The sequence below is a fragment of the Pelobates fuscus genome, chromosome 13, assembly GCF_036172605.1.
Source record: "Pelobates fuscus isolate aPelFus1 chromosome 13, aPelFus1.pri, whole genome shotgun sequence".
Taxonomy (NCBI): domain Eukaryota; kingdom Metazoa; phylum Chordata; class Amphibia; order Anura; family Pelobatidae; genus Pelobates; species Pelobates fuscus.
In genome coordinates this window covers 57,739,587-57,767,530 of record NC_086329.1, presented here as the reverse complement: position 1 = coordinate 57,767,530, position 27,944 = coordinate 57,739,587, and the positions used below count along the sequence as shown (strand labels likewise).

Here is a 27,944-nt window from a genome sequence, read left to right as displayed (position 1 = left end):
TAGAAGAGGATGGAGTAGGAGGAGTAGAGGAGGTGGCAGCAGGCCTGCCTGCAAGTCGTGGTGGTGTCACCAACTCCTCTGCAGAGCCACGCATTCCATGCTTGGCAGCCATCAGCAGGTTTACCCAATGCACAGTGTAGGTGATATACCTGCCCTGACCATGCTTTGCAGATCAGGTATCAGTGGTCAGATGGACCCTTGCCCCAACACTGTGTGCCAGACATGCCATTACTTACTTTTGCACAATCGAGTACAGGTTGGGGATTGCCTTTTGTGCAAAGAAATTTCGTCTGGGTACCTTCCACTGCGGTGTCCCAATAGCTACAAATTTTTGGAACACCTCAGACTCCACCAGCTTGTATGGTAAAAGCTGACGGGCTAAGAGTTCAGGCAAGCCAGCTGTCAGATGCCGGGCCAGGGGGTGACTTTGTGACATTGGCTTCTTACGCTCAAACATGTCCTTGACAGACACCTGACTGTGGGCAGATGAGCAGGAACTGCTCAAGGCAAGAGACGGAGTGGCGGATGGTTGAGAGGGGGCAAGGAGGACAGCAATGGTTGACGTGGCTGAAGATGCTGGACCAGGAGGCGGATGGCGGCTTTGAGTTTGTGTGCTGCTTGTACTCATGTGTTGATCCCATAGGCGTTTGTGATGTGCGATCATGTGCATTCGCAAAGCAGACCACGACAGCCCCTGCGGGGTGGCCTGCCTCTGCCTGTCATTTTTTTTTTCGATTAGAGGTACTATGCGTGCAAGCTACTGTGACAACAGATATGACTGGCACTGTCCACTGGCAGAAGTTGGCAGGGTAGACGCTGTAGGCCTGACACACACGCTTGCAGACAACTAACTGCTATTCAATCTATTACAGTCAAAAAAATTATTTTTTTTAAATGTACACTACTGTTACACCAGATATGAGTTGCACTGGTGTGACACTGTACCCTGGCAGGCCCTGAAACGCACACGTGTGAAGGAAACTGACTGCTATTATTTCACAGTCAAATTTCTAGTTTTTATTTTTAATGTACACTACTGTTACACCAGATATGAATTGCACTGGTGTGACACTGTGCCCTGGCAGGCCCTGAAATGCACACTCGTGAAGGAAACTGACTGCTATTATTTCACAGTCAAAAAAGTGTTGTTTTTTTTTTAAAATGTACACTACTGTTACCCCAGATATGAGTTGCACTGGTGTGACACTGTGCCCTGGCAGGCCCTGAAACTATTTCACAGTCAAAAAAGTGTTTTTTTTTTTAAATGTACACTACTGTTACACCAGATATGAGTTGCACTGGTTTGACACTGTGCCCTGGCAGGCCCTGAAACACACACGTGTGAAGGAAACTGACTGCTATTATTTCACAGTCAAAAAAGTGTTGTTTTATTTAAATGTACACTACTGTTACACCAGATATGAGTTGCACTGGCGTGACACTGTGCCCTGGCAGGCCCTGAAATGCACACGCGTGAAGGAAACTGACTGCTATTATTTCACAGTCAAATTTCTATTTTTTTTTTATGTACACTACTGTTACACCAGATATGAGTTGCACTGGTGTGACACTGTGCCCTGGCAGGCCCTGAAACGCACACGTGTGAAGGAAACTGACTGCTATTATTTCACAGTCAAATTTCTAGTTTTTATTTTTAATGTACACTACTGTTACACCAGATATGAATTGCACTGGTGTGACACTGTGCCCTGGCAGGCCCTGAAATGCACACTCGTGAAGGAAACTGACTGCTATTATTTCACAGTCAAAAAAGTGTTGTTTTTTTTTAAAATGTACACTACTGTTACCCCAGATATGAGTTGCACTGGTGTGACACTGTGCCCTGGCAGGCCCTGAAACTATTTCACAGTCAAAAAAGTGTTGTTTTTTTAAATGTACACTACTGTTACACCAGATATGAGTTGCACTGGTTTGACACTGTGCCCTGGCAGGCCCTGAAACACACACGTGTGAAGGAAACTGACTGCTATTATTTCACAGTCAAAAAAGTGTTGTTTTATTTAAATGTACACTACTGTTACACCAGATATGAGTTGCACTGGCGTGACACTGTGCCCTGGCAGGCCCTGAAATGCACACGCGTGAAGGAAACTGACTGCTATTATTTCACAGTCAAATTTCTATTTTTTTTTATGTACACTACTGTTACACCAGATATGAGTTGCACTGGTGTGACACTGTGCCCTGGCAGGCCCTGAAACGCACACATGTGAAGGAAACTGACTGCTATTATATTACAGTCAAAAAATATATATTTTTTTTAAATGCAAGCTATTGTGACACTAGATATGAGTGGTGGCACTGGGCAAGTGGGCACAGTATACGCTGTGAGCCTGACACACACACTGGCAGGCAGGCAACTGCAATTAGATTACACAGGAAAAAAAAAGCAGACTGATGTTCTAGCCCTAAAATGGGCTTTTTGGGGTGCTGTCCTTACAGCAGAGATCAGATGAGTCCTTCAGGACTGTAGTGGACACTGAATACACTAGCCTAGCTATCAATTTCCCTATTAAATCAGCAGCAGCTACACTGTCCCTCCTCTCATTAAGAATGCAGCTTCCGAATGAATCTAAAATGGATGCTGTCCACTAGGTGGGAGGGTCTGGGAAGGAGGGTCTGCTGCTGATTGGCTGGAATGTGTCTGCTGACTGTGAGGTACAGGGTCAAAGTTTACTCAATTATGACGAATAGGGGGCGGACCGAACATCGCATTTGTTCGCCCGCCATGGCGAACGCGAACAAGCTATGTTCGCCAGGAACTATTCGCCAGCGAACTATTCAGGACATCTCTATTAAAGAATCTTAACATGTAGAGTTTGGAGGAAAGACGAGACAGGGGAAATATGATAGAAACCTTTAAATACAAAAAGGAAATCAACATGGTAAAATATTTAAAAAAAGAATAACTACCACAACAAGAGGACATAGTCTTAAATTAGAGGGGAAAGGGTTGAAAAATAAGATCCGGAAGTATTACTTTACTGAGAGGGTAGTGGATGCATGGAATAGCCTTCCAGCTGAAGTTGTAGAGGTTAACATAGTGAAGGAGTTAAACATGTGTGGGATAGCCATAAGGCTATCCTAGATATAAGATAAGGCCTGGGACCTAATGAGAGTATATAGAAAATTGGGCAGACTAGAGGGGCCGAATGGTTCTTATCTGCCATCACAGTCTATGTTTCTATGTTTCTATGAACTAAATACAAATATTGACCAAATATGGACTGAATTTGAGTGGTAAAACACCATTGTATTCAGTTGGCATTCAATTTAATGAATTCTGACTGGAATTAGCTTTATAGAAAGAACATGAAAATTAGGCATTTTACTGCAAAATGTATAGACAATTTCCACACCCTTTTGGTTTGTCTGAATAGTTTGGCGTTAGAATTTGGTGAAGCAGGGGGGCGGGCCGGGCCGCCATGCTGAGCAGTCGCACGATGGTGAAGCTCCTGCTAACTGTCCCAGTTTTACCACAAAAATCCGACTTTATCCTTACCCGACAACGACCAACTGCGGCGACCCAGTGCAAGCATCCACCCTGGTTCCGAGGAGAGGCTTGCTGAAAAGTTTTAGTCCCTTGGAGGGGCACTCTCTGTCACCCAAGATGGAGACCACTCGGGCGGTGAGCGGGGTAGACGGCCGCTACCCAGCTATCCTGTCCGGCCAGAGGTGAGAGCGAAGCGTGGGACTAAGGGGGTCCGGCCCTGTTCCCCCCCCCTCTGGGCCGGCGGGGGTGATCCCGGTCCCCACCCTGGGCCTGCCAACATGCAGAAAAACCAGCACACCTGGCTGCGACCAAGCTTCCCTAAAAAGCAGAGGCCGCACTTAAAATGGCGGAGACCGCATGGTGAGCCACCCAAGCATGAAAGAAGGCGGACACATCTGCCGCGCACTGTCTGCGGGACGGCATGAGAGGCAGAGTAACCGGCAAGTACCTGCTAAGTCCACCCGGGGACCAGCTAAACCGTGGCGGAGAAACCAGAGCCATGACGAACCACATCAGACAGCATTCTGAACACCTGGTGGAGACCGGCTCCTGCGAGCGGCTAGGTAAGCACAACCACGGAAGATAAACTCACGGTGAGGGACGAAGCCCCAGCGACGACCTCATGTACGCCGACCCTCTCCGACAGCCATGCAGAAGCCGAAAGTGACATCACTCAGGGAACACAACATGGCTGCGAAGATCTCTCCCCACCTGAGGCAGGCATGGGACTGAATCGCTAGTACATTACAGGGAAACTATTGCTCTGCCACCCTGCCAGTACTCTGCCACTTAACTAGACACACAGCCATGGACTTTCATCCTGCTGACACAAAGCGGGTCTGGGGTGGACAACCTTATATAAATATGTTTAATGCTCCCATTTATCATAGCATTAGTACAATCGGAATGGCCCTTCAACTCGCCTGATTAACCTTTTAGACGACCCCTTCTCAGTGAAATAGCACTCTAGTCTAGCTACTTATGGGACGACACTCGACACTGCAAACAGAGTCTGGATATGTTCCCGCAGCATGTAAATTAGACCACAGGGTCACCAGCTTATATATTTTAAATGCCTGCATCGTTTAGTAATTTAAAGCGTAGCAACTAACCTTATCATACTGCAAATCAATTCATGCGTATTGTCTACACATAATATGATAGATCAACATCACTTATACATTACTCATAATGACATTACTTTCAACAGCATAAATGTGTTCACGCACACCTCTCCATGTCTCACTAGTCGCAAGCTCCCACACTGTAAGTGAACAATTTGTGCTCTAATTACTTGCTCATAGTCTAGACGGAGTCACTCACATAATGCTTACTTAATTTAGTAAGAAATGTCGGCACTGAGACATAGCTAAGGTTACAAGTCTACTGTCTGTTAAGCAACTCAGTTAGCTCAGCGACCCCTGCTTTACTTTATTTAAGAAACATTCCGTGGCGAGCATCTCGGTTAACTGTTAGTCAGCTCTAATTAGCCTGTCCATGGTTACCAGCCATCTACTACAATGTTGAAAGCATGTTTATTTTTTATTCTTGTTCCTTTATCACTTAAAGTGCATATTCTGACTAGGCATACCTCATGCATCTTATCAATATGACCCAACCAATGTACGACTTAACGTAAACTGACATACTCAACATCAGCATGTGAACCATTTAAAACTGAAAAATGCTTAGTCTAACTTGTCTATCTTAACTATAAAATGTGCAGTCTTGTTTAAAACAGCCATGAAAATCTATAATGTATATTCTTGTTCGTGCTATCGTGGCACACCATGCATGATTGTAATTCCCTGCACGCTATAAATAAAGAATAAAAAAAAAAGAATTTGGTGAAGCAGAGTACACTTTTTTTTCAGACAAATTGATTCGGTCAAATTGAATTTCCCTGCCATGACCAAGCGTGTTAATTATATTGCATACATACCAATAGATAAAAGATATAGCCAGCTCACTCACAAATCATCAGATAGGATTTTGATTGCATCACCATGCTTGTCCAAAAGGGTGTGAAAATGTGTCTTTACATGTGAGAGTACAGTGCCTAATTTTCATGTTCTTTTAATAAAGCTAATTCCTGTCAGAAATCATTCAGTTGAATTCCAACAGAATATAATGGTGTGTTACCACTCAAATTCAGTCCACATTTGGTTAATATTTTGTATTTAATTCATAATTTTGACTGTTCTGTTACTTTTAAACATTTGGTCTATTTTTAAGTGTTCAGCTCAACTAATTCATTCTTTCCTTCTCTCCCTCTCCCTCTCTTTTTCTTTTTCTTTCTTTGTTTCTTTGTTTCTTTCGTGTTTGAATGCAAGCATATGTTCTCAAACACACATACTTTGCCATACACTCACACATATGCACATTGCCACACACAGAAACACACAAATATACACACACATACACTGATAAGAGAGCCATTTTGGGTTAACTTATATGTGAATGTTAATACTTATTTTATTCTGTTATATATGGTTGAGAATTTACTTTACCCTATATCACCTTTCTCTCTTTTTGTGTTTTGCATATAAGAACCTGTGTAAATTTTTTGTCATCCACCACAAGTGAGGTTATACCGCTCATCCCTACTGAGTAGAGTTGATTGCAAGCTCTGAATATTGTAAGTGCATCTTATTACCCTTTTGACTGCTCCCACTCATAGACCATACTACACAACTGGACTCTCTCTGTTCCCTTTTTGTTTCAACATATTGTACTCTGCATTCTGAGGTGCTGCATCCATCTTTGCTGTATATCATAACATTTCTACTAGGAAGAGAAACTCTTGGTTTGGATGTCTGTGCTTCTTGTTTTCATTCTTTCCAAAGACTTCTTTTAATGTTCTACTATTTGTTTCTAATGGACTCACCTTTTAATTATATGGATACCACATTATTCTTTTTAATTCATAACCCAGTCCACAGGGGATCAAATGAGCATAATAGTCCAAGCCCAAAATATGTCAACAATAAGACAACTTTATAAAGATTTTGCGAGTAGCAAACATGGCTGGAGAGAGATGAACAAAACTGATGTTTGTAAAAGAAAATGGTGACACATCGACTTGACCAGGTGGGAATAAAAATACTTAAACAGTGTTTGCAGAGTTTGGCCATTGTGGTAGATGTTTATTGTAAATATAGCAAAATGTGAAATGATTCACTAGTGCCTTAACCTGTCCGGGTGGCTTTTATATTTACCTGCAATCCTGGTCACAAAAGCATATATCGGATCCCACGCTCTTTAGGGGCTGATGATCCCTGGGTGTTATAGCATAGAGTGGGGCAATTACCACTGTCTACTTGTGAGTTAAACAGTTAAAAGTTATTTTGTTTTGTAACGTTATTGAATTAGGAGTACCTTCTGTGTTTTTTTTTGTCTCCTATTCAGACACCGTAATTGTGCATTTGCAAGTTTGTAAGTATATATATTTCTGTCACGTTGCAGTTTTTATTACTGTTTTATACACACCCAATATACACTAAATTGGTAAATTGTGAATATCACTTTTAAGAAGTTGCTTTATATGCACTAAGGATGGATTTTGTGAATTTGGCGCACCAGCACGTTTTTTTTATTGTATCTAAACCTTATTACCAGGATTTCATGTTGGTTGCTGCAATTACACTGATTACTGTATGATTCACTAAATTATATGGGTCATCTTATTTACATATATACACACGAAGACATGAAAAGCTTTAGACCAAAAAGAACAACATTCGAGATCTCTGTCTGAATGCCATATTATTATTCATTAAGCTTAATTAATTAATGAAATCAATAAAATACATTGTCTAATATTGTCCTTTTCTATTAACACCATTTAAATTAACTTTTTTTTTAAAATTGACTGAAACTTTAAAAATATTTTAAATGTGAATACAAAATGATTTTAATACTTACGTAAATGTGGATTGATTGGTGCTGCAAAGAAATGGAAAAGGCGTAATTAAAAGACATGATAAACAAAATTTCTTTAATTCGCTATTGCTTTAATTAACCTTTTCAGAAAAAAATTGGAGGATCCCAGAACCCCTTGATGACTACATCAGACATACTGAATAGTGTGCATACTGTTAATGCCCTTAAAGCTTGAACTGAATGGCAAACATTAGAAGGGAAGCGGGATTTCATTACTACCATGCAAATGATTTTGACGGGTACATTTTGTCTCCTACCACTATGCCTGTAACTATGCAGAGACTTAGAAGCTCAAAGCCACAATCTTTGGCAGCTTAGTGTGAAGATGCTAATTATAGAGGAAATCCTGTATCTGCATGAATTTATATCAAGGCCAATTACTCAGTAGTTATTATAAAAGGATCCCCCAAAGCCAGAAGCCACTGAGTCCTCTACTATAAAGTGTGCCAATTATTCAAGGTAATATCTACATTTTATATTTTTAATTATGGATACTATTTTGTTCAGGAAAAATAAATATGAAGTGCAATGAGTATTTATCCAACAAAAAGACAATAAATTATAATTTAACAATGTCAAAGTACATATTTTCTTCAGACAATATTCGTATAAATGATCCTTAGTGCAACAGCTGGCCCATTTTATGTCCATTGATTATATTGTATTATTAATTGAGCAATTTATTTTACAAGTAATTCATACAATTGTTTCAGTTGTGAGAATTATAACATAACTATTATAAATGATTTACTTGGGGAAAGCTTGTTTTGGTGCTATTTTATTATTTTATTACACATTCTACGAGAAGGATGAGAAAACATTCCAGAACAGTTTGTTCCAAGTATCAGAGCATTAGTGTGTGTATTATTGTGTGCAAGGAATGGTTACTAAGTGCCTTCCCTGATTTTTTTTTAATCATTATTTTTATGGGTACTAAATGTTATATTTATAGAAAGTAGTTGTGTCTTCTGAACCAGTGGTGGAATTTAAACAGAGAAGGCCTTTTTTAGGAACCTTTTAGAGCCCCTTCTAGTACAAGGGGGGTCAAAGGTAGATTGTCAACTGTCATACAACTCCAAAAAAGGTTTTGCCAGTTGGGATTCTACAATTTTCCTTTCTTTGCAGGTGTCTATTTGTGAGCAGTATCTGTATGTTTAAATGTAAACATGTTTTCTATGGTGTAGGTGTGTGAATGTAGATGTGCATTTGAGTGAAGTACTGGTATTTGAATGCAGGTGTGTTTGTATATAGTATTATCATGGAAGGTTTGTGTAGTGTTCCTCTTCCTTTGCAAGTGTTTATTTGTATGTTGTGTTGGTGTTAAAGGAATATTATACTGCCCTATAAGAAATCAAATTTAAATCACTGTTTAGTAGATACACCCTCAGTTAATATATGCATGCATTTTCATGCATGTATTCATTAGGGGTATATCTTAAAACAGTTTGCAATTGCTGTAGTTCTTATGAACTGCAGTCTTTGCAAGCCCTACCATTTTCAGGAGCTACTCATTGAGAAGCCTCAGAAAGGCTCCCACAGTGCCCCAAATTAATGTTATGAATTATCTGCATATTTCAAGCCACACTTTGAGAAGTCCTCCATGAACACAAAAACTAAAGATATCATGTTTCCACAACTATACCAGAGTTTTCAACTCGACATGCAAATAAGCACCTACAGGCATCATATTCCCTATCTACACATACTTTAGCAATAAACACAGTTTTAAACAGTTTTTTTTTTTTTTTAAATCGGTGATCTACAGCAGAGCAAGCTGAGAACTCTGGGATAGCTTTGGAAACATGATCTTACAAGTTTCTGTGCCCAAGAAGGACTTCTCAAAGTCCGTCTTGACATATGTAGCCAATGCCTACCGAAGTTGAGCCAAGAGTGGACTCATGTAAGCATCGCTCCTAGCTTTTCAATCCTGCAGCACTCCTAACTACTTGATGGAATCGAGTTGACCTATCTGCCCGTTGAACACACAATGTCTCCCTGCAAGTTCCATAAGATACCCAGGGACATGTTGCAACCCCAAAATAAAGGCTCATACAAGGAAAGATTGTGTTTACTGAAGGGTAAGCTCTCCTATGTCAGACAGAGCCTTAGAGTCGGAGAGACTAGCAAAGGTGTCAGAGTGTGCTCCAGTGGCTGTCAAAAAGCTCCATAATGGCCCTATGACCAACCCTTCAGGTAAAGTAGTCTTCAGGGGCATCAATGCTGATCTGCTCAAGGACATAAAGGACCTGGGAAACAGGACATCCCATCTAGAAGGCAACATGAAGGAACTGTGTGTTGCCCGTAATGAACTCATAAATCGATTCTCCACCTTGGAAGCTGAAAAGGTGCAAATGCTTTTGAAGGTAATGTATTCAGAAGACACTGGGAAATAATGTTAGGATAAGGGGCATCCCCAAATCAGTTACAGCTGAAGAATTACACACATACATGATTTCAATATTGCAAGCAATCTTGCTGGTATTGCAAAGTGGGGACTGGCTTATAGACAGGACACACAGACTGCCTAAACTAAAAGGGGTTCCGGAAACAGGAAACCATCGTCAGTCTAATACTACTACCGCTCCAAAGAAGCTTTGTTGATGGCAGCCAGAAAATTCAAGTATTTTCTGTTTCAACATCTCATATATACTGATTACATTGGCTAGGCGTAGGGAATTCCTCACAGTTACTCAATGCCTCCATAACAAAAACATTCCCTATAGATGGTGATACCCCACCAAACTTCTGTTATGGTAAATGGAACACAGCATGTACTCTAAACTCTGAAAGAAGGTATAAAGATGCTGCAAGCATTGGGAACTTACTTCAGAAGACTTGCCGGAACCCAGACAAGCATTAGCAGCACCACCGAAACACCAACCAAGGGAATGATACCTATCATCACCACCACACAAGTCATTATGCACGTCTCCAGGTAATGCTACTTCCTGAACAATCCAAATGCCATACCTAACTACTCACCTGTGACGTAGGTTGCTGACCCCTGTGCTAGACCTTTCTATAATAAAACATTGTTTTAGTTTTAACACACCCTTTAGCTAATTTTTAGTTATATATTAAACAAAAAGGTATATCTTCACCTACAAATCCCTATATGATTTATCATGGGAATCTCTGGTTGCTAAATGTACTAATATCTTACAGGTGAACTTTAACGTGCACCTGTCAGTTCAATATGGCATGGTGTATAGGGCAAACACTTTTGACAGAGTCAAAATTTATTAGAATATTTTTAATTTTCAAACATGTCCTGGCGAGCATTTACCACAAACTTTACATGGAGCTTTCACTTATACATTTGAATTTTAATCACAATCACTTCTGCTTGTTCATAGAAGATCTATAGGATTTAATGAATACTAGAAATGTAACATAAATGCAAAATAAGCATGAATAAATATCTATAGTATGGAGTCAAAACATTTTAAGTCTGAAAGCTACAGTGTGTGATTACACCGATCTTTGTCGAGATCTTTGGGAAATCAGATATGCTCACCATTGTGTAAGTGCATGGTTGAAAGTTAATTTATCCAAAATATATTTGCTGATATGCTTTTTTCCCCCGAAACTCAATTGTGGTTATGTATCAAAAGTGGCACACCAAACGTTTGTTGCATATTTTGTTTGTTAACAGGAAGAATGCATAAATAACCAGAGGATAAAAAATCCAATGGACATAAAAAGGTTCCTTGTGAAATATAAAACTAATATTTGAAAAATATATACAATTAGATACATTTTATTAGGTATTTAGCAAAAAAATACAACATAGACCCAATAAAAAATAGCCATAAACAGGTGAAGGCTCTATAATACTAAATGGGGCAGACTCTAGAGCGTACTGGATTGGGATGTTGGCTGAGGAAGATCATAGTGGGAGTTTGAAACACTAAAAGGGTTTATACTTTTTATTTTTTAAGATGCCATTTGTAACCCAGTATGTGTAATATATATTTGTAAGCAGTGTGTACTGATACATTGTCACACTGGTAACATCTGATCAATACAGTCTACCCATAATAGTGGGTTTGATCTAGAGGACCTTGTATTGCCTCTCTTTATAGCCACAAGTGGTTGACTGTAAGGGATATAGAGATTTACACCAGAGTGACATCCTTTCAGGTAGCAGTCTGAGTTGCTGCACGGCTATATTGGATATATTTGTATTCAACACAATTTACCCATAATAGTGGTGTTCTTTCTAAAAGGCATTAAACTGCCATTTATCCTAGCCACAAGAGGTCTCCTGTAGTTGATACAGTTTTTACTAACAGTTCGAGTTGTCACTCGGCTACATTGAATACAGTTTATTTCACACAGTTTTCCCATAATAATGACATTTATTTATAGGGCCTAATACTGGCTTTCATTATAGCCACAAGATGTCTTCTGTAGTTGATTTTTAAACCCTTTTAGGGTTTCAAAATCCTACTACGATCATCCTCAGCCAACATCCCAATCCCCTTTTGGAATTATAGAGCCTTCACCTGATTATGGCTCTTTTTATGGGTCTGTGTTGTCTTTTTTCTAAATACCTAATAAAATGTATTAAAATGTAAAATTGTATATATTTTTAAAATATTAGTTTTATATTTCACAAGGAACCTTGTTATGTCCATTGGATTTTTATCCTGTGGACATTTATGCCTTCTTCCTGTTGTCAAACCAAGGGTTACCCCCTTTTTTCAGGTTCACTTGTACACACCAATAGTCCCTTCGTGGGACACTCTGTTCTTACTAAATTTTTTGTTTGTGCCAATATTTTTATTCATCTGCACTACATTTTTCATGTCACTTTTTTGTCATTATACAATAGAGGCATTGTCATTGTATAAAGAAGCAAATAATCTCAAAGAGGATTAAGAAATGGCAGACATGGATCATTTGGTGAATTATAAAAATGATAGTTAAAAATGTCCTTAATGTATAAAAGTGGAGAAACTATATATATATATATATATATATATATATATATATATATATATATATATATATATATATATAATGGAGCATTTGCACAAAACTGGTGCAAATGTAAAAGTGAATGTTTTAGATTAAATATGAGAATATGCAGGAATCTTATCTTAACATTCACACATTTGCGATGTCCACTTTACAATATTCTGATATTTACAAATAAATTGAACTCACCACTGTATTTAATTAAACGAATAGCTGAGTCCCCCTCCCCAAATCTGTTGATTGGAGTCAGTCGAATTTCATAGGGTTCCGGCTTTACCAGCTCTGTAAGGTTGTTTGTAATTAATTCTCCTTTCTTAATGTTTCCTTCAACAGAAATCTCAGTCTCCCACCAGCGCTGTTGGCCTGCCTACCATTAAAAATAAACAATATCTGTTAATACTACTAGCATATAGAATAACAGAGTTATGTCATGTTATGTGTTCAATCTTTAATATGACTACATGAACTATGTAATAAGATATTCCTTAATATTGTAAATATTTCCCATTGGAAATAAAAGTACTCTTAAGATGGTGAACCAATAATGTTCAAGATTCCAAATATTTATATGGAATTATAAAAAGAATAACGTATCTCCAGTTGTGCAATATTATGGATTTTGTGAAATATAATGCGTATTGTAAAACAGACAGATGATTAACAAATCAGTCATGACAGCAGTTTATAAAACCCTCCAGATGACAATTTATCAAAATGAGTAATTCTCTTAGAATACAGTTTTATCTTTTTCATTAAATGTTAGTTAAACATTTTATATTCGTAAAACAACTAGCTTTTTCACTGATATCACATCAACAGATAATGTATTTTAAGCAAACACTGTCACTTCTTCCTCCTTTTTGTTCTCTGGGTATTTGAGCATGAAGTTAATTCAATGTCGTCAGCAACAAGCCTATGGTGTGTTGTATTGATAAATAAAATGTTTTATGGAGCTATGGGAGGTTGGCCCACCATAACTCTGGTCAAGTACCAGTCTGTAAATTAAAAATTTAATTGAATTTTAAATACAATACAGGGGTACCAAGTGAAAAATAATTTTGGGGAGAGGGGCAGATATAATGGTATAGTATACGTTTACATGCTGGGTTAAGATAATATGGGATAATTTTGGAACATGGCTAGAGTTTTACATTGTTACCCCCAAAGTGGAGAAATGTTAAAAGATCTAAAGATTAATTGTGTTATATAATTTTGAACATGTTTCCAGAATGCCTCAATTCCCGTATTTCCCCAATAGCATTGGTAGAGTTCTGCTCCATATGTACCACATTTTAAACAGATGGCCGAGTCCCTGACTTTTATGAAAAATTGTTTTTGAGGAGAGCAATATGCGTGATGTGCGATTTTCCAATGCAGATTCTGACTGTTGTTGTTATGTTATGTTGTTGTTATGATTGTTTCTGCATTAATGTTGGGAAATGTATTACGAACCTTCATAAACCCAATAGCATAGTTATCAATCACATTTTATTTTAGATTAAATAAAAAATCAACAATTCTTAAATTTTCTCTGGCATATTTCTATTATATATTTTATTGGTGGACATTCCGTTGAAAATCAGATAACTGTGTGTATATATATATATATATATATATACTGTAACTTTTTTATACATACTGTATATATACAGTCTGTATAAAAAAAGTTACAGTATATATATATACCGTATACAGTATGTATAAAAAAGTTACAGTATATATATAAAAATGTCTTGCATATACAGTTTGTCCCACTCTGTCACCCTTTCCAAATCACACAATTCATATAAAATTATGTAGACTTAGTAGTCATTGAAAATACACATAATTTGGCAAATATATCATAAGCAGATAGCATTTCTATGTAAATAATGTGACACACTGTGGATTTATGGTATCTTTACTTCATTAGTTTCATACAGATAGCAGACGCTAGTGGATATGATTCATAGGGAGATTCCATCTGTCCCTTGTTAGTAATCTTTAATTAATAACAGAAATTTGGATGATCTCTGTGGCTCTATTGTTCTCTTGAATATAATTATGGATTTTTATTTATTTATTTATTGATACTTAATGGTTTTATGCAACATCATACCAATGATGTACAACATATATATTTTGTATATTATGGAATTTCAGTAAATATTAGCAGAGAATGTTCTAGCCTTACAGGTGGGAATAAACTTTCTGCGTATTTATCAGTTTACTCCTTAGATTAATACTCCCAGTCCTCCAGTAATCTGTAGAAGCTTTGACGGTTTTAGTTTTTCTGACATTCCCTTCATATTTCATGATTCAATGGGGAATTCCAAAAGTAGGAGATATGTCTAGATATCATGGAGTGGTGTCACATTTCTCAGGGACGCTTGATATAATCGGTATTCTGTACAGTGAGGAAACAAAGTATTTGATCCCCTGCTGATTTTGAATGTTTGCCCACTGACAAATACATGGTAGGTGTATTTTTAGCAGTGAGAGACTGAATGACAAACAAAAAAATCCAGAAAAACGCATGTCAAAAAAAGTTATACATTGATTTGCATGTCAATGAGTGAAATAAATATTTGATCCCCTATCAATCAGCAAGATTTCTGGCTCTCAGGTGTATTTTATACAGGTAACGAGCTGAGATTAGGAGAACTCTATTAAAGGTAGTGCTCCTAATCTCAGATCATTACCTGTATAAAAGACACCTGTCCACAGAAGCAAGCATTCAATCAGATTCCAAACTCTCCACCATGGCCAAAACCAAAGAGTTATCCAAGGATGTCAAGGACAAGATTGTAGACCTACACAAGGTTGGAATGGGCTACAAGACTATCAACAAGCATATTGGTGAAGGGAAGAAACACAAAATAACTGTCAGTCTCCCTCAGTCTGGTGCTCCATGCAAGATCTCACCTCGTGGAGTTTCAATTATTATGAGAATGGTAAGGAATCAGCCCAGAACTACACAGGAGGATCTTGTTAATGATATCAATGCAGCTGGGACCATAGTTACCAAGAAAACAATTGGTAACATAATATGCCATGAAAGGCTGAAATCCGGCAGCGCCCTTAAGTCCCCCCTGCTCAAGAAAGCACGTGCACAAGTCCGTCTGAAGTTTGCCAGTTAACATCTGAATGATTCAAAGGAGAACTGGGTGAAAGTGTTGTGGTCAGATGAGACCAAAATTGAGCTATTTTGCATCAACTCAACTCGCCATGTTTGGAGGAGAAGGAATGCTGCCTATGACCCCAAGAACACCGTCAAACAAGGAGGTGGAAACATTATGCTATGGGGACAGGACAATTGCACAGCATCAAAGGGACGATGGACAGGGCCATGTACCATCAAATCTTGGGTGAGAACCTTCTTCTCTCAGCCAGGGCATTAAAAATGGGTTGTGGATGGGTATTCCAGCATGACAATGACCCAAAACACACAGCCATGGCAACAAAGGGGTGGCTCAAGAAGGAGCATATTAAGGTCCTAGGGTGGCCTAGCCACTCTCCAGACCTTAATCCCATAGAAAACCTGTGGAGGGAGCTGAAGGTTCGAGTTGCCAAATGTCAGCCTCGAAACCTTAATGACTTGGAGAGGATCTGCAAAGATTAGTGGGAAAAAAATCCCTCCTGATATGTGTGCAAACCTGGTTGCCAACTACAAGAAACGTCTGACCTCTGTGATTGCCAACCATTGCCAACCTCTGTGATTTCCAAGGGTTTTGCCACCAAGTACTAAGTCAAAGGGGTCAAATACCTATTTCACTCATTGACATGCAAATCAATTTATAACTTTTTTGACATGTGTTTTTCTGGATTTTTTGTTTGTTATTCTGTCTCTCACTGTTAAAATACACCTACCATTAAAATTATAGACTGATGATTTCTTTGTCAGTGGGCAAACGTTCAAAATCAGCAGGGATCATATACTTTTTTCCCTCACTGTATATCTAAATTGCCATATGGACACTTACCTGAGCAAATGACTAGAGTAATGGAATTCGAAATTCTGCATGTGGCACCAAAAAAAAGATGATTGATGTTACAAAAGATGATTGATGATTAGGGGACAGCCACTAGATGATGATTTTATTCACAGATCTAGTGAGAAGTGACAGATACAGGGAAAAAAGGAGGAACGGTAAAAATATCTCTATATATTTACACATTATACAAGTAGTATATATATATATATAATCTCCTTTCCCCTCTGTTGGTTACTTTTTCTCATTTAATCTGCTCCTATCAATGTAATGACAAATATATACATAATCGTTATGTATATATTTTGCAATACACTGGTTATGCTTGTGCCTCTTATAATTTTGTTCTAATGTTTCCCAGAATAGTTTTTCGTGAACAATGTTCTGCCGAGCTGAACCGTCACATGAATGAGCATCAGGTGTCCCAAACAAAATTAAAATTTCTGAGAAAATTATTAACTTTTTTTATTCTACTTAATATAGAAGTTTCCATCCCATCTTTACAATAAACATTATCCTTTTACCCTACCTTCTCATAATAATAAACTTAACCTAATTCCTAAATATATATAAATATATATATATATCCTAAATATATTTTCATTGTAATAGTTCAATAGAAAATTTGTCATCCATGTTCTTGTTTCTATTTAATTATATGTTAAAACAGCCAAGATAAACCGGCATAATCTTGCAATTTGAATGCAACAGCATAAAAATATTGTTTCCTCATGAGGCAAGTCTTTTGGAGCTTTTTATATCATCTTGCATTGTGTATTAATATACTGTTCATCTTAAAATCCCCTGTCCGTATTAACCTTCTAGACAAGCGTTATACAGATCAAATGGATATCTAAATGTAATGATTTTAGTTTTTAAAAAAAAAGAGAAAATTTGGCTAGTGACCAACATTTTTGCCTTCACCAGAGTCCAGTATAGCATTATTTATTTTTGTATTTATATTGTGTTTTGTAAATTATAAAACATCTTATTAAGATTCTCCATGAGGTCCATGGAAAATAATGCAACGTCTTAATTTAATTGTTGAGATTTATAAATAATTCCTGTCTTTAGGCAAGAATTTCAATTAAGCAAAGCCACCTGGTTATATGATGTATATTACAGCAAAAATAATCAATTAAACATTGATGCATTATGTAATTGGACTACCAATGTCATTTTCTGATTATATATAGAATAGTTGGTTGTATAGTGTGCATTAATTATTTTAAAAGCAACACTTAATCTAATATTTTTAATGGATGAAGCAAATAAAAAAAAAAAAATTTTTTTTTTCCTCTGGTTTGACTTACATTTGCCAAATGGCTTGTTTCATGACAAAAACACAAATATATTATATATATATATATATATATATATATATATATATATATACACTACACCACAGTGTCTGATTTCCTAAGGTCAGTGTCACTGCTTTTAACTGTAAAGTCCAAGTCAATATATCAATAAATATACCAGCGAAGGTGCATCTAGGCTGTTCTGGTGAGACCCAAAGCAATACTTGAATATGACAAAGATGCCTGAGCACTCAAATATGTTATGGTGAGCAGTGTTTATTAAGTTATAGCTTTAAGCTGTAATAAAGTCTGCTCACCATAAGCTCTTCAGCTGCTCCGGCATATTTTTCATATTGAAGTATTGCTCCTATATGTCAGAGAATGTTCCCAAATGTTCTTCTACAGCAAACTGCTACAAAAAGTATTGCATGTGTCATTAGACACATATTATCAACTAAATCCAGCTAACATTTGATTTGTAATTTAATAGCATAATTTAAGGAGAAGTCAAGATCAGTCAAGATCTATTTTTTATTGGATTTCCATGACTTTCTATTATTATGTTTTAAAAGAAAATGTATCATACATCATGTTCATTATTTGACATTTGAAAATCACAGCTGTCTACAATAATGCACCAGGCACAAGCCATTAAACACTTAGCATAAAAAGGCATTATTACTGGGAGCCTGGATCTGTTGGAATAGAAGAAGTAGGAGTCTAAGGAACATTTACACTGGCAATAGACTGAAATAAAAGTACATTACAGACCTTATAAATCATTCTAGACTTGTGGGAAGAAGCTGCAACCTCCTGAGGATTTGCATTTTGCCTCAGTCTTTTTAAGCCAAAAGCAAAACAAACTCTGTAGTGGTGCACATGCATCAATCAAAATATTAGGCCCCCACTATGAGTGGTACTTCAAGACGCATTTTTCTAACCTTAGCTTTTTTAACTGTGAATTTACTTTAATTTTTTTTAAATGAAGAAATATCCTTGCATTTAATTTGCACTTATTCACAGGTCTCCGTTTGTAAATTTTTAATAAATATGTACACACACACGCAAGCATACACCCTCACACACATGCACAGGCACATGAATGCACACTCATACATCATTCCACTTTCAGCTCTACAGTTTATAAAGTTCATACAACCTCACACAGGACTTGTTGCCATACTTCTCAACTCTTCACTTGCTTCCCAGGAACACTATTTGGTAAAGAGACTTTATCTGTGACACATCAAACTGTAATGCTATTTCAAACTCTATCTATCCCCAACTTGTGTTTACCTTAACTCTAAGTAACCCTATCCTGAGTAAACCAAACCCTAGCCAGCATATTTTGTACACACTTTCAGAATGGTACCAGTCATTGGCATTCCCACCACATGTGGGTGTAAGTACCTTTAGCCACACATATTCCCCCGTGCAGGTTGGAATAATTTCTTCCCATTCTACATAGCTTGACCAGACTGGTGAACCATTTCATCATCATTTTAACAGCCTACTCCTGTATTCCCACACAGACTGAGACTTGACATGTTACTTTCCAAATGTCTTGCCACACCTCACCCTCCTGCTCTTTCCCCAAGAAGAATCACCCAAGGGTCTAGATCAAATGATCTCCCAAAGAGCTGTTTACAGCTCTTTTTTTTACCAGTATGACAACTCTAGTTTGTTTCTAAATATGTAGGCTCTGTCACTTATTTAATCAGTTAATTTTATGTTGGAGGACTTAGGGATATGGGTCTTATATAGGAATATAGGTCTCCTGGACATAGGCCAAGTGGGCTCGGGGCCTCTTAACCTCTCTAAGCATTAGTCTACATTTTCTAGGACTGTTTAAACCTTTTTTTGTTAAGAGATATGATGTTTGGATTCATTTGTATCTGTAATCGGACACACATCATACTAGATTTTAGTAGTCCTGACCACCCTGATCAGACCGGCATTGCATACTGTTTGCTATTCTTCTGAAGTTATTTTCATTTAATGTTACCCTTAGCTCAACCCCACTTACAGTATAAGTGTCTTATGGGTTCCTTATTCCAAAATGCATTTTTGCATTTATCTATATTGAATATCATTTTCCACTTGCCTGCCCATTTCCCCAGTTTATACAAATCATTACGTAGAGAAGCTATATCATGTTCAGACTATATTACCTCACCTAGTTTTGTGTCATCTTCAAAAACTGACAAATGACTTTCAATGTCCACTTTAAGATAATTTATAAATTGATTAAAGAGAAGAGGACTCGGGACAGAACTCTCGGGCACTCCACTTACCACTTGTGTCTAATTTGAACATTTTTCATTTACAACTACTCTTTATAGTCTATTTTTAAGCTAGTGTTCTATCCAAGAATACGATTTTTCATCCAAACTAAATTATTTCAGTTTTAATAGTAACATTGTTTGTGGAGCTGTATCAAATTCCTTAGCCAAATCCAAGTATATCACATTCACTGGTACATCCTATATTTTTACTAGCTTCTTCATAGAATGCATTTTAGTTAGTTTTACATGATCTCTATTTGCTTAGCGTATTCATTTAAAGCAACATTAAGTCCAGAGCCAGTCCAAGATAGTTTTCTATTCTGTCTAGAAACCTCTATAGAACTGAAGCATTAGCTTAGGATAAGTATAAAAAAGACACTCAAATAGTCTCCTGCACTGTTAATAGCTTGTTTGACCTTGTAGGAGCCTCTTGTGTGTAATTCAAGTTACATTTACAGAGCAAAAGATAAAAATTCTAAAGTAAGTTAACTTCTGATTGAAAATAAAACCAGTTTCTTTTCATGCAGGCTGTTTCCGTCACAGCCAGGGTATAGATAGGATATATAGACAGAAACAAAATTGATTTAACACCTACATGCCAGAGAATTGAGCAGTGAGACTTCAGAGGCATAATCTATACACAGAAACTGCTTGTTTTGGTGACTATAACTTCCCTTTTAGCAACTCATATTTTGTAACATATTTTTATATTTCACCATCAATAGTCAGATTTTAAACTTTTTAAAAAAGGTAGATTATATTTAATTACAGAAAAAAACAATAACACTAATTTGATGTTACTCAGATTTAGAATAAAATAAACAATATCCTTTCACTTTTTTTGTATAAATAATGTATTACAATATATTTCAATGTATCTGTTCTATTTATTTTCTTTTTGCCATAGCAGGTGTACATAAAAGTATTCTCATAGCAATATTTTTTTTTTTACAAAAATACTTTTCGGCATAATCACCAATGACTTATTTAACTATAAAAAGTTGATATTAGCATAGTTTAATCTGTCAGAAAGACATGATCACTTATGGACGTATCTTCTGTAAAACTGAAGATAAAGATCTAGATTTCAGGTTACTAGAAGATCAGTCTTGAAGACCTGTTAGCAAGCACATGTTGGAGCAGATGTATCAAGATAACACATATAACAAATGATTTATTTATTTTTGGAGGGGGGGTGGAGGTTGTTCATTTGGTTTTGTGCAGTGATTAGAACATATTTAAGCTACCTATTTTTGCCTTGAAAAATATCTCCTTTTGTATTATACAATAAACTAATATGAATTCTACTGAAAGCTATATCAGCATTCTAGGAGCTTGCTGAAAAAAGTAAACATCATACTGAATCTAATTAATAAAACATCTAATAATATGATAATTTCCCTTTAAAGTTACAATATCAAATTCTGCTTGCCATAAAAAAACAACAAAAAATCTGTTGTTACTTTATTAAAACTAGTATTTTTAATAACCTTACTTGAAATTTCTAGAAAATTTATGAAATTAAACAAGCACTGTGCTAAATAAATTATGGAAGTCCGTTGTTATTGGGTATTATAAGATGATTAATAACATGCTACTGCATCACTAAATAAATGCAAATGCATTTCTGTTTTTAAATTATGTCCATGTAAGCAATGCATTTCTACATATAAAATCAATCAGGGTCAAAACTCTGCACACTAATCACAGATCAAGCACTGGCAAACACTGCTAGAACTTTTTCTAGTGATTGTAAATACATTTTACACATTTGCACATGTACTCCAACATCAGAATAGCATACAACAATGTATAAATTTGATGCGTGAACGAAAGAGTTCTCCCCACCATTTACAATAAAGAAGCATGCCATATAGTTACTCATGATGTGATAAATATGTCCTTACTCAAAGCTAATTCTGAATATTATATTTCAGTATTTTTTTTAAATTTTTTTTTATTAGCACTTTTTTTTTATTAGCAATTTTTAGGATAGTACAGAGGTACAGCGTACATAATTTTGTTATTTACTTTATATTGTTACTGTCTTGAACATACATAGTTTTATACAGGTCAAGTATTGTCATACATTTATTTCAAGCAGTTACATTTATTAGCCTATTTCCTGTAGTTACCATCTCTATAGTAATTCTGCTGCACTTCGCACATTTTCATTTTTGTTTTGAACAGAGGGGTTGTGGGGTGGGTAGGGGAAAGGAGGGAGGGGGGAGGTATGATCGAGGTAGAGAAGGCTTATGGTACAACTTTTAGTTCCAGTTAGTATTAGATTTCCATTTTGTTTTTCTTAATTTGAGATGTTTGGGGTTATTCGCCTATTATAGTCTATTATAGCCTATAATGCTTTCCCCGGCTGTTCCCACTTCCTACAACCTCCGATCCAGTACCAACACTTTACTTAGTCTACCTCAACATAAAAAGAAAGCAGCCCGATCCTCCTTCTCCTACAGAGCACCGCATTTGTGGAACGACCTCCCGCAAAAATTAAAATCTTCCCTAAGCTTAAAGTCCTTTAAGAGATCCCTCTCTACATACCTCAAAACAGAATGTACCTGTCATGGTTGATTATATATTTCCTACCTGTTCTATGTTAAATTTTGTATATATTGTATATTAATATTGTATTTGTATTTTATTGTACACTAACTGTAACAATGCAATGATTTGTGGACCCAGGACATACTTGAAAACGAGAGAAATCTCAATGTATCTTTCCTGGTAAAATATTTTATAAATAAATAAATAGTCATCCCACAATTCCCAGGCCTCTATCCAAAATTTTTGTGTGGGCCTTGTTTTCCCTGTGAGTATGTGAGGGCTGTAGTGTGTGTGTGAAGGGTGCAATGTGTTTATGTGAGGGATGCTGTGTGTGAGGGGGTGTAGTGTTTGTGCGAGGTTGTGTAGTGTGTGTGAGGGGTGCAGTGTTTGTGGTAGGTGGTGTTTGTTTGTGAGGTGGTGTAGTGTGTGTTGCAGCCCACAGAACACATAACCCTCACACAAACACACTACACCACCTCACACACTACACCCCCTCACACACACAGAACCCCTCACACAAACACACTGCACCCACCACACACATGGGGTACTGTGTGTGCGAGGGGTGCTGTGTGTGAGGGGTGCTGTGTGTTTATGTGAGGGGTGCTGTGTGTTTGTGTGTGGGGTGCTGCGTGTGTGAGCAAAGGGTTCTCTGTGTGTGTGAGGGGTGCTGTGTGTTTGTGTGAGGCTGCTGTGTGGGGGTGTAGTTTGTGTGTGAGAGGGGCAGTATGTGTGTGAGGTGTTGTATTGTGTATCAGAGGTCTATATTGTGGTGGGGGAATCATGGAAAAAATCTATATATTTTTTTACTTATACAGAGGAAGAAATAACCTTTATGGCCCGGAAGGAGGGGGCATATCACTGCAAGCACTGGTGGTCCAGTGGTTTTGCGTCCACTGTAGCTTGCAGCTCCTCCGGCTGCAGGCTGACTTCACTCTTTTCTTCCCGCAAGCACAGCGCTGTCAGAATGTTGCCATGGTATTGTGTGGCAACACTTCAACTTGCCTGCTCGCGGGAGGAATGCAGCCTCCCGGATCATCCTCCTATTCGGCAGTTTCCCGGGTCCTCCCTCCGTCTCTATTAACATACTGCCAGGAGGTCGACAGCAGGGCCGGCTCTCCGTTGACCAGACAAAATGATTTTGTGGGCCTTATACGGCCCACGGACCAGACGTTCACCACCCCTGCTATAAATTATAGCTGAGAAGTTTCCTGCCATGACTGTTGGACTATTCTTTGAATCATACTTACTGAAGTAAGTAATGACGCAATATCAAATTCACTTTTAAAATTCTGTTAGATTGTCAATGGTGGATAGGTCTTGCATAATTGCTTAACTTGAAAAATATAATAGATGTATGTAATCCCTATTTACATCCTCTTCAATTATATCTTGCTTGGCGTCTTAAGGGTCTCATATCTGGCACAGTGTACCGATTTTTAGGTGTTGTCCTACTGCAATAGGTTTGTTCTGTGGAGTTCCAGAGAACCATCCCCATAGTATAATGCAGATAGTGCCATAACAACACACTAAGCATGGTCCAACCTTAATGGGTGTGGTTGTTTATGCCAGTTTGACATGCTGATTCATTGGGTATCTCACTGGTCTGCCTCATTTGGCCAAACCACCAGCATCTGGCTTTATAGGACTTTTGGTGTTAATCGTTCTACATATCTCCCAACTGGGAATGGGATTCAAGGTAACGGACAGAAACTACAGAAGGGTAACAAGTCGTTTCACATAGTTTTTTTTAAGCGTTTTAGTGAGTCTTAGAAGTTAGCTAACACTTCTATTAAGTAAGGGGTTTAAATCATTCTTGTAATCATTGATCATATTAAACATTATTATTACTTTATGGTAGTGTGCATTATATATGTTTAAGGAAGCTGGTGGACAGGGTGGACATTGAGATTTTATTACTGGTCGTGAACAACATCCTGCTATCAATGTTCACAATTGTTTGCTACATGGTTGCTACATGTAATTACAGGAAAAGGACTGTTACTGATATTTTGTAACAGTTATACTGTATTCTTTAAAAGGGAGTCTTACTACCCTCTGACCTTATCTTGCCAATCACTTTCAGTTACTTTTTTACTGTTCTATATTACTGTGCATATAAGAGGTAATTTTCCCTAACTGAAACATTTTTTGTTTTTAGATGACTTATTATTGACTGCCCAGTGTGTGATACACAATTATCTGGTTTAAATAATTTATACATTTAATACTACCAGTATAAGGGTGTTTTTAGTTTATTCTTATAACGCTATAAGTGGAGTTGTGTTCTGGTATATCTGCTATCATTATCACTATTATTAACATTTGCTTGCTATTACCAATTCATCAGCGAAATTTAGATATAGTCACATAGCAATCTTATCATAGTCAATATTTATTATATAAAATTCTGTTTTCTATTCTACATGGATTTATTCATCTGATTGTCTATATGTTTATATGTCCATGCAATTATAATTTTTTTTATTAAACAGAAATACAAAATCAATTTTACATTCCTTAAATGTTATTTTGTTTTGGCACAAAGTAAGTATTGGGGATCTGAAACTTAAATCTTAAGTTGTCATAACTCACCAAAATATAGAAAATGCCTCTCAGAGATTTATCGCAGTTGTAATTGATTGTTGGCTTGTATTTTTTTTTTTGCCTACTAATTAGATTGATTTTGGAATTTTGGCAGATTAATGCTACTCGAGGACCCAGCTGGACAATGTTGGTATATATTATGATATTATACTCATTTTACCACAGATACATGCTGTTTGATTCTATATTAATCAGATACTTAACAAAGTCAATCATTTTGTAGAACATTCCCTAGAATAAAAAAAAAAAAAGATGGAAAAGAAAATAGAGGTACAATAATTAAAGCAAGATCACTGTCTCTTTTGTAGGGGTAATAAAATACTAATAGGGTGGTACTGCTATTAATATATAGTCACATTTATTATTAACACACTAGACAGAAAATACACATTAATATAGTGGAAAGTACCGCTGCAAAAAAACTAATCGATAAAATCAGTAAGAATTGATTATGAAATTAGTTGTCACCTAATCTCATTATCGATTAGTTTGAAACACATTACAGCAGTTGGAGTTTAGCATCAAGCTATATTTCTTTGCATGAATATACAGCAGCAGTACACTATCTAACTTTTCTTTTAACTCCTCTGCTGTCTTTTATGCTTTGTCTTTGGTCTCTCCGCCACCAGTATCCGATGCAAAGTGTCCCTTTGCCATCTTTATGCTGCTGATCACCCTTCTTACCACGCAAAGCAAACAACAGCCATCCACTAAATTGAGATGGCAGGGGCTGGGAATAGTTGGTTCCATAATCATATTCAGTGTTATATTTTATTATACGTTACTTTTCCTTATATATATATATTTTGATTATGGTCCATAGTGCTGTCACTATAGTACTCAGGGGCATTATGCCTATCGGGTTGTTTTATTGGAACCAGGTCCCAAAGGATGGTATCCGCTTTGGCTCTTGCCAATCCACATCTCATATCTTATGTTATGTTTGGTAGATTACATGGTTACCAGTCATAGCCACGCTTGGCTCATTTAAAGCCTCAACCTAATTTATAGGTGGGTAGATTATGGTATTATACGTCATATCTGCTTGCTCATTCAGTATGATGATAGATATAGCTTTTTATTTGGTTTAGGCTTTTTTTATTAGCTGGGATCTCAGATTATCACATGGCGGATCCTTCAAACACACTCCTTACCACCAGGTACAAGACTTCTGCTCCATTAGCCTTTTGTATTAATGATTAGGTTACTGGCTGATAGGGAACTAGGTGGCTATTTAGGTAATTTAATTTGAGCACTGTTTGCCTTAGTCTCAGTGGTCCCGCAAGGCCTACCTCCATTCTCCATATAGGATATAATATGCCCCACTGGCCAAATCATAGCTAGCCACCTCGCTCGTTACATAGTTAGGGCCTCACTTGTCACGCCCTGTCTATCTTCTGTTTAACAGTCACCAAGAGGCCAAACCCCACCACAACGTTCGGTGGCCATGAAACCCGTCGTGCCAACACTTAGGTAAAGCCTCTCCACTCGCTTGACAACTAGGTCACCTGTCACTTGCCTAGTGAATCGTTTCAACGCTTGTCACTAGCTAGCCAGCCAGTACACATTCCCGGTTCTAAGCATATTATTACTATATTTCAGTATGTTTTAGATTCTCGATGACTGTGACAATGCATCAGTCCCCAGCACTCCGGCCAGGTCCGCTACTCCCACAAGCAAGGGTGATGCTGGCAGCCCCGCATCAATCAGGTCATGGACAATCCCCTACACCACAGCCGAGCTACATCAACTCGGCATCCCTTTCCCAGCAACAGCCAGGGAAGTGGAACTATTTCAGCTCATGCACACCTGCACAGACAATAAAGACACAGGGGAGGGCTCGAGTGGCTCAAACGATGCAAACCTCCATGCGATGATCGCTTCCATGGTGTCCTCAATGGGGAAAATTAATGACAGGCTGAAAAGACTGGAAGCACATAGCCTTCCCATTACTGCAAGTGAGCCTTTCACAGCTGAACTTTTAGGTCTGCCACATTCACAACTGTGTAATAGTGTACCCTCTAGTGCAGGATCACACATCATTAACCCAGCCCATATGGTATCGGCAAATCTTAAAAAAGACATCCTGGAGGGCAAAGATGTAAATCTTGTCTCCCTTCTGATTGCCTCCCAGGTTGTCATTGAGAATTGCACTTACACATATGGAGATATCTCGGTGGTACTAAAAGCTAGAGATCCAAGACTCAACAAAAAATTATTAATTCCAGATTTGTTATTTATAGGGATGTGTTGTGTTCCAGTTCACCCACATATAAGGGCAGAGTTGGACCTCTATATACACAAGCTGGTGGATCTTGGCAACAAATACGGGGGTACGTCTTTTTATGACTACCACCGGTCGTTTTCAGCAAAGGCAGCTGCAGCTCTGGCCCAGTACAATGTCAGGTTAAATTGGAGCCAACTGGACACAGAACTATTCCTTAGACACTTCGCTAGGCTAGGAACCCCAGCTTGTGCAATTTGCGCATCAACCGTGCATTCAGACAACTTCTGTCCCATCACACCTGACACCACCCTAACACGGCCATCCTGGGCACTACTAGGGTTGAGATACAGGGCAAGGATAAACTGGGCCACCCTATTGTATGCATTGGCAAGTCTCAAATCTGAATTCGTGCAGGTGCCACACCGTCATACATTATCTAGATTATTTCTTATTCATCAAAAGCAATTCCTCTCCCTCATGCAGTTTGGTTAAAGCAGTCAAGCTATTTAATTCACTAGGGGTACTGGTCTAACTTAAGAAAACGGACGGTCCTGACAC

The 27,944-nt window shown here is 37.6% G+C and overlaps 1 protein-coding gene across 2 annotated transcripts in view; it reads right to left on the bottom strand.

The window, feature by feature from the left end:
- The window catches only part of MDGA2 (MAM domain containing glycosylphosphatidylinositol anchor 2), a 793,609-nt gene that overhangs the window by 78,201 nt on the left and 687,464 nt on the right, over positions 1-27,944 (bottom strand). For both annotated transcript variants that reach the window (XM_063440282.1, XM_063440283.1), the window contains exons 11-12: positions 12,629-12,806; positions 7,439-7,459 (exon numbers count right to left, since the gene is read on the bottom strand). In XM_063440282.1, coding sequence (XP_063296352.1) covers positions 7,439-7,459; positions 12,629-12,806 — 199 coding nt within the window. The remainder of the gene's footprint in view (positions 1-7,438; positions 7,460-12,628; positions 12,807-27,944) is intronic.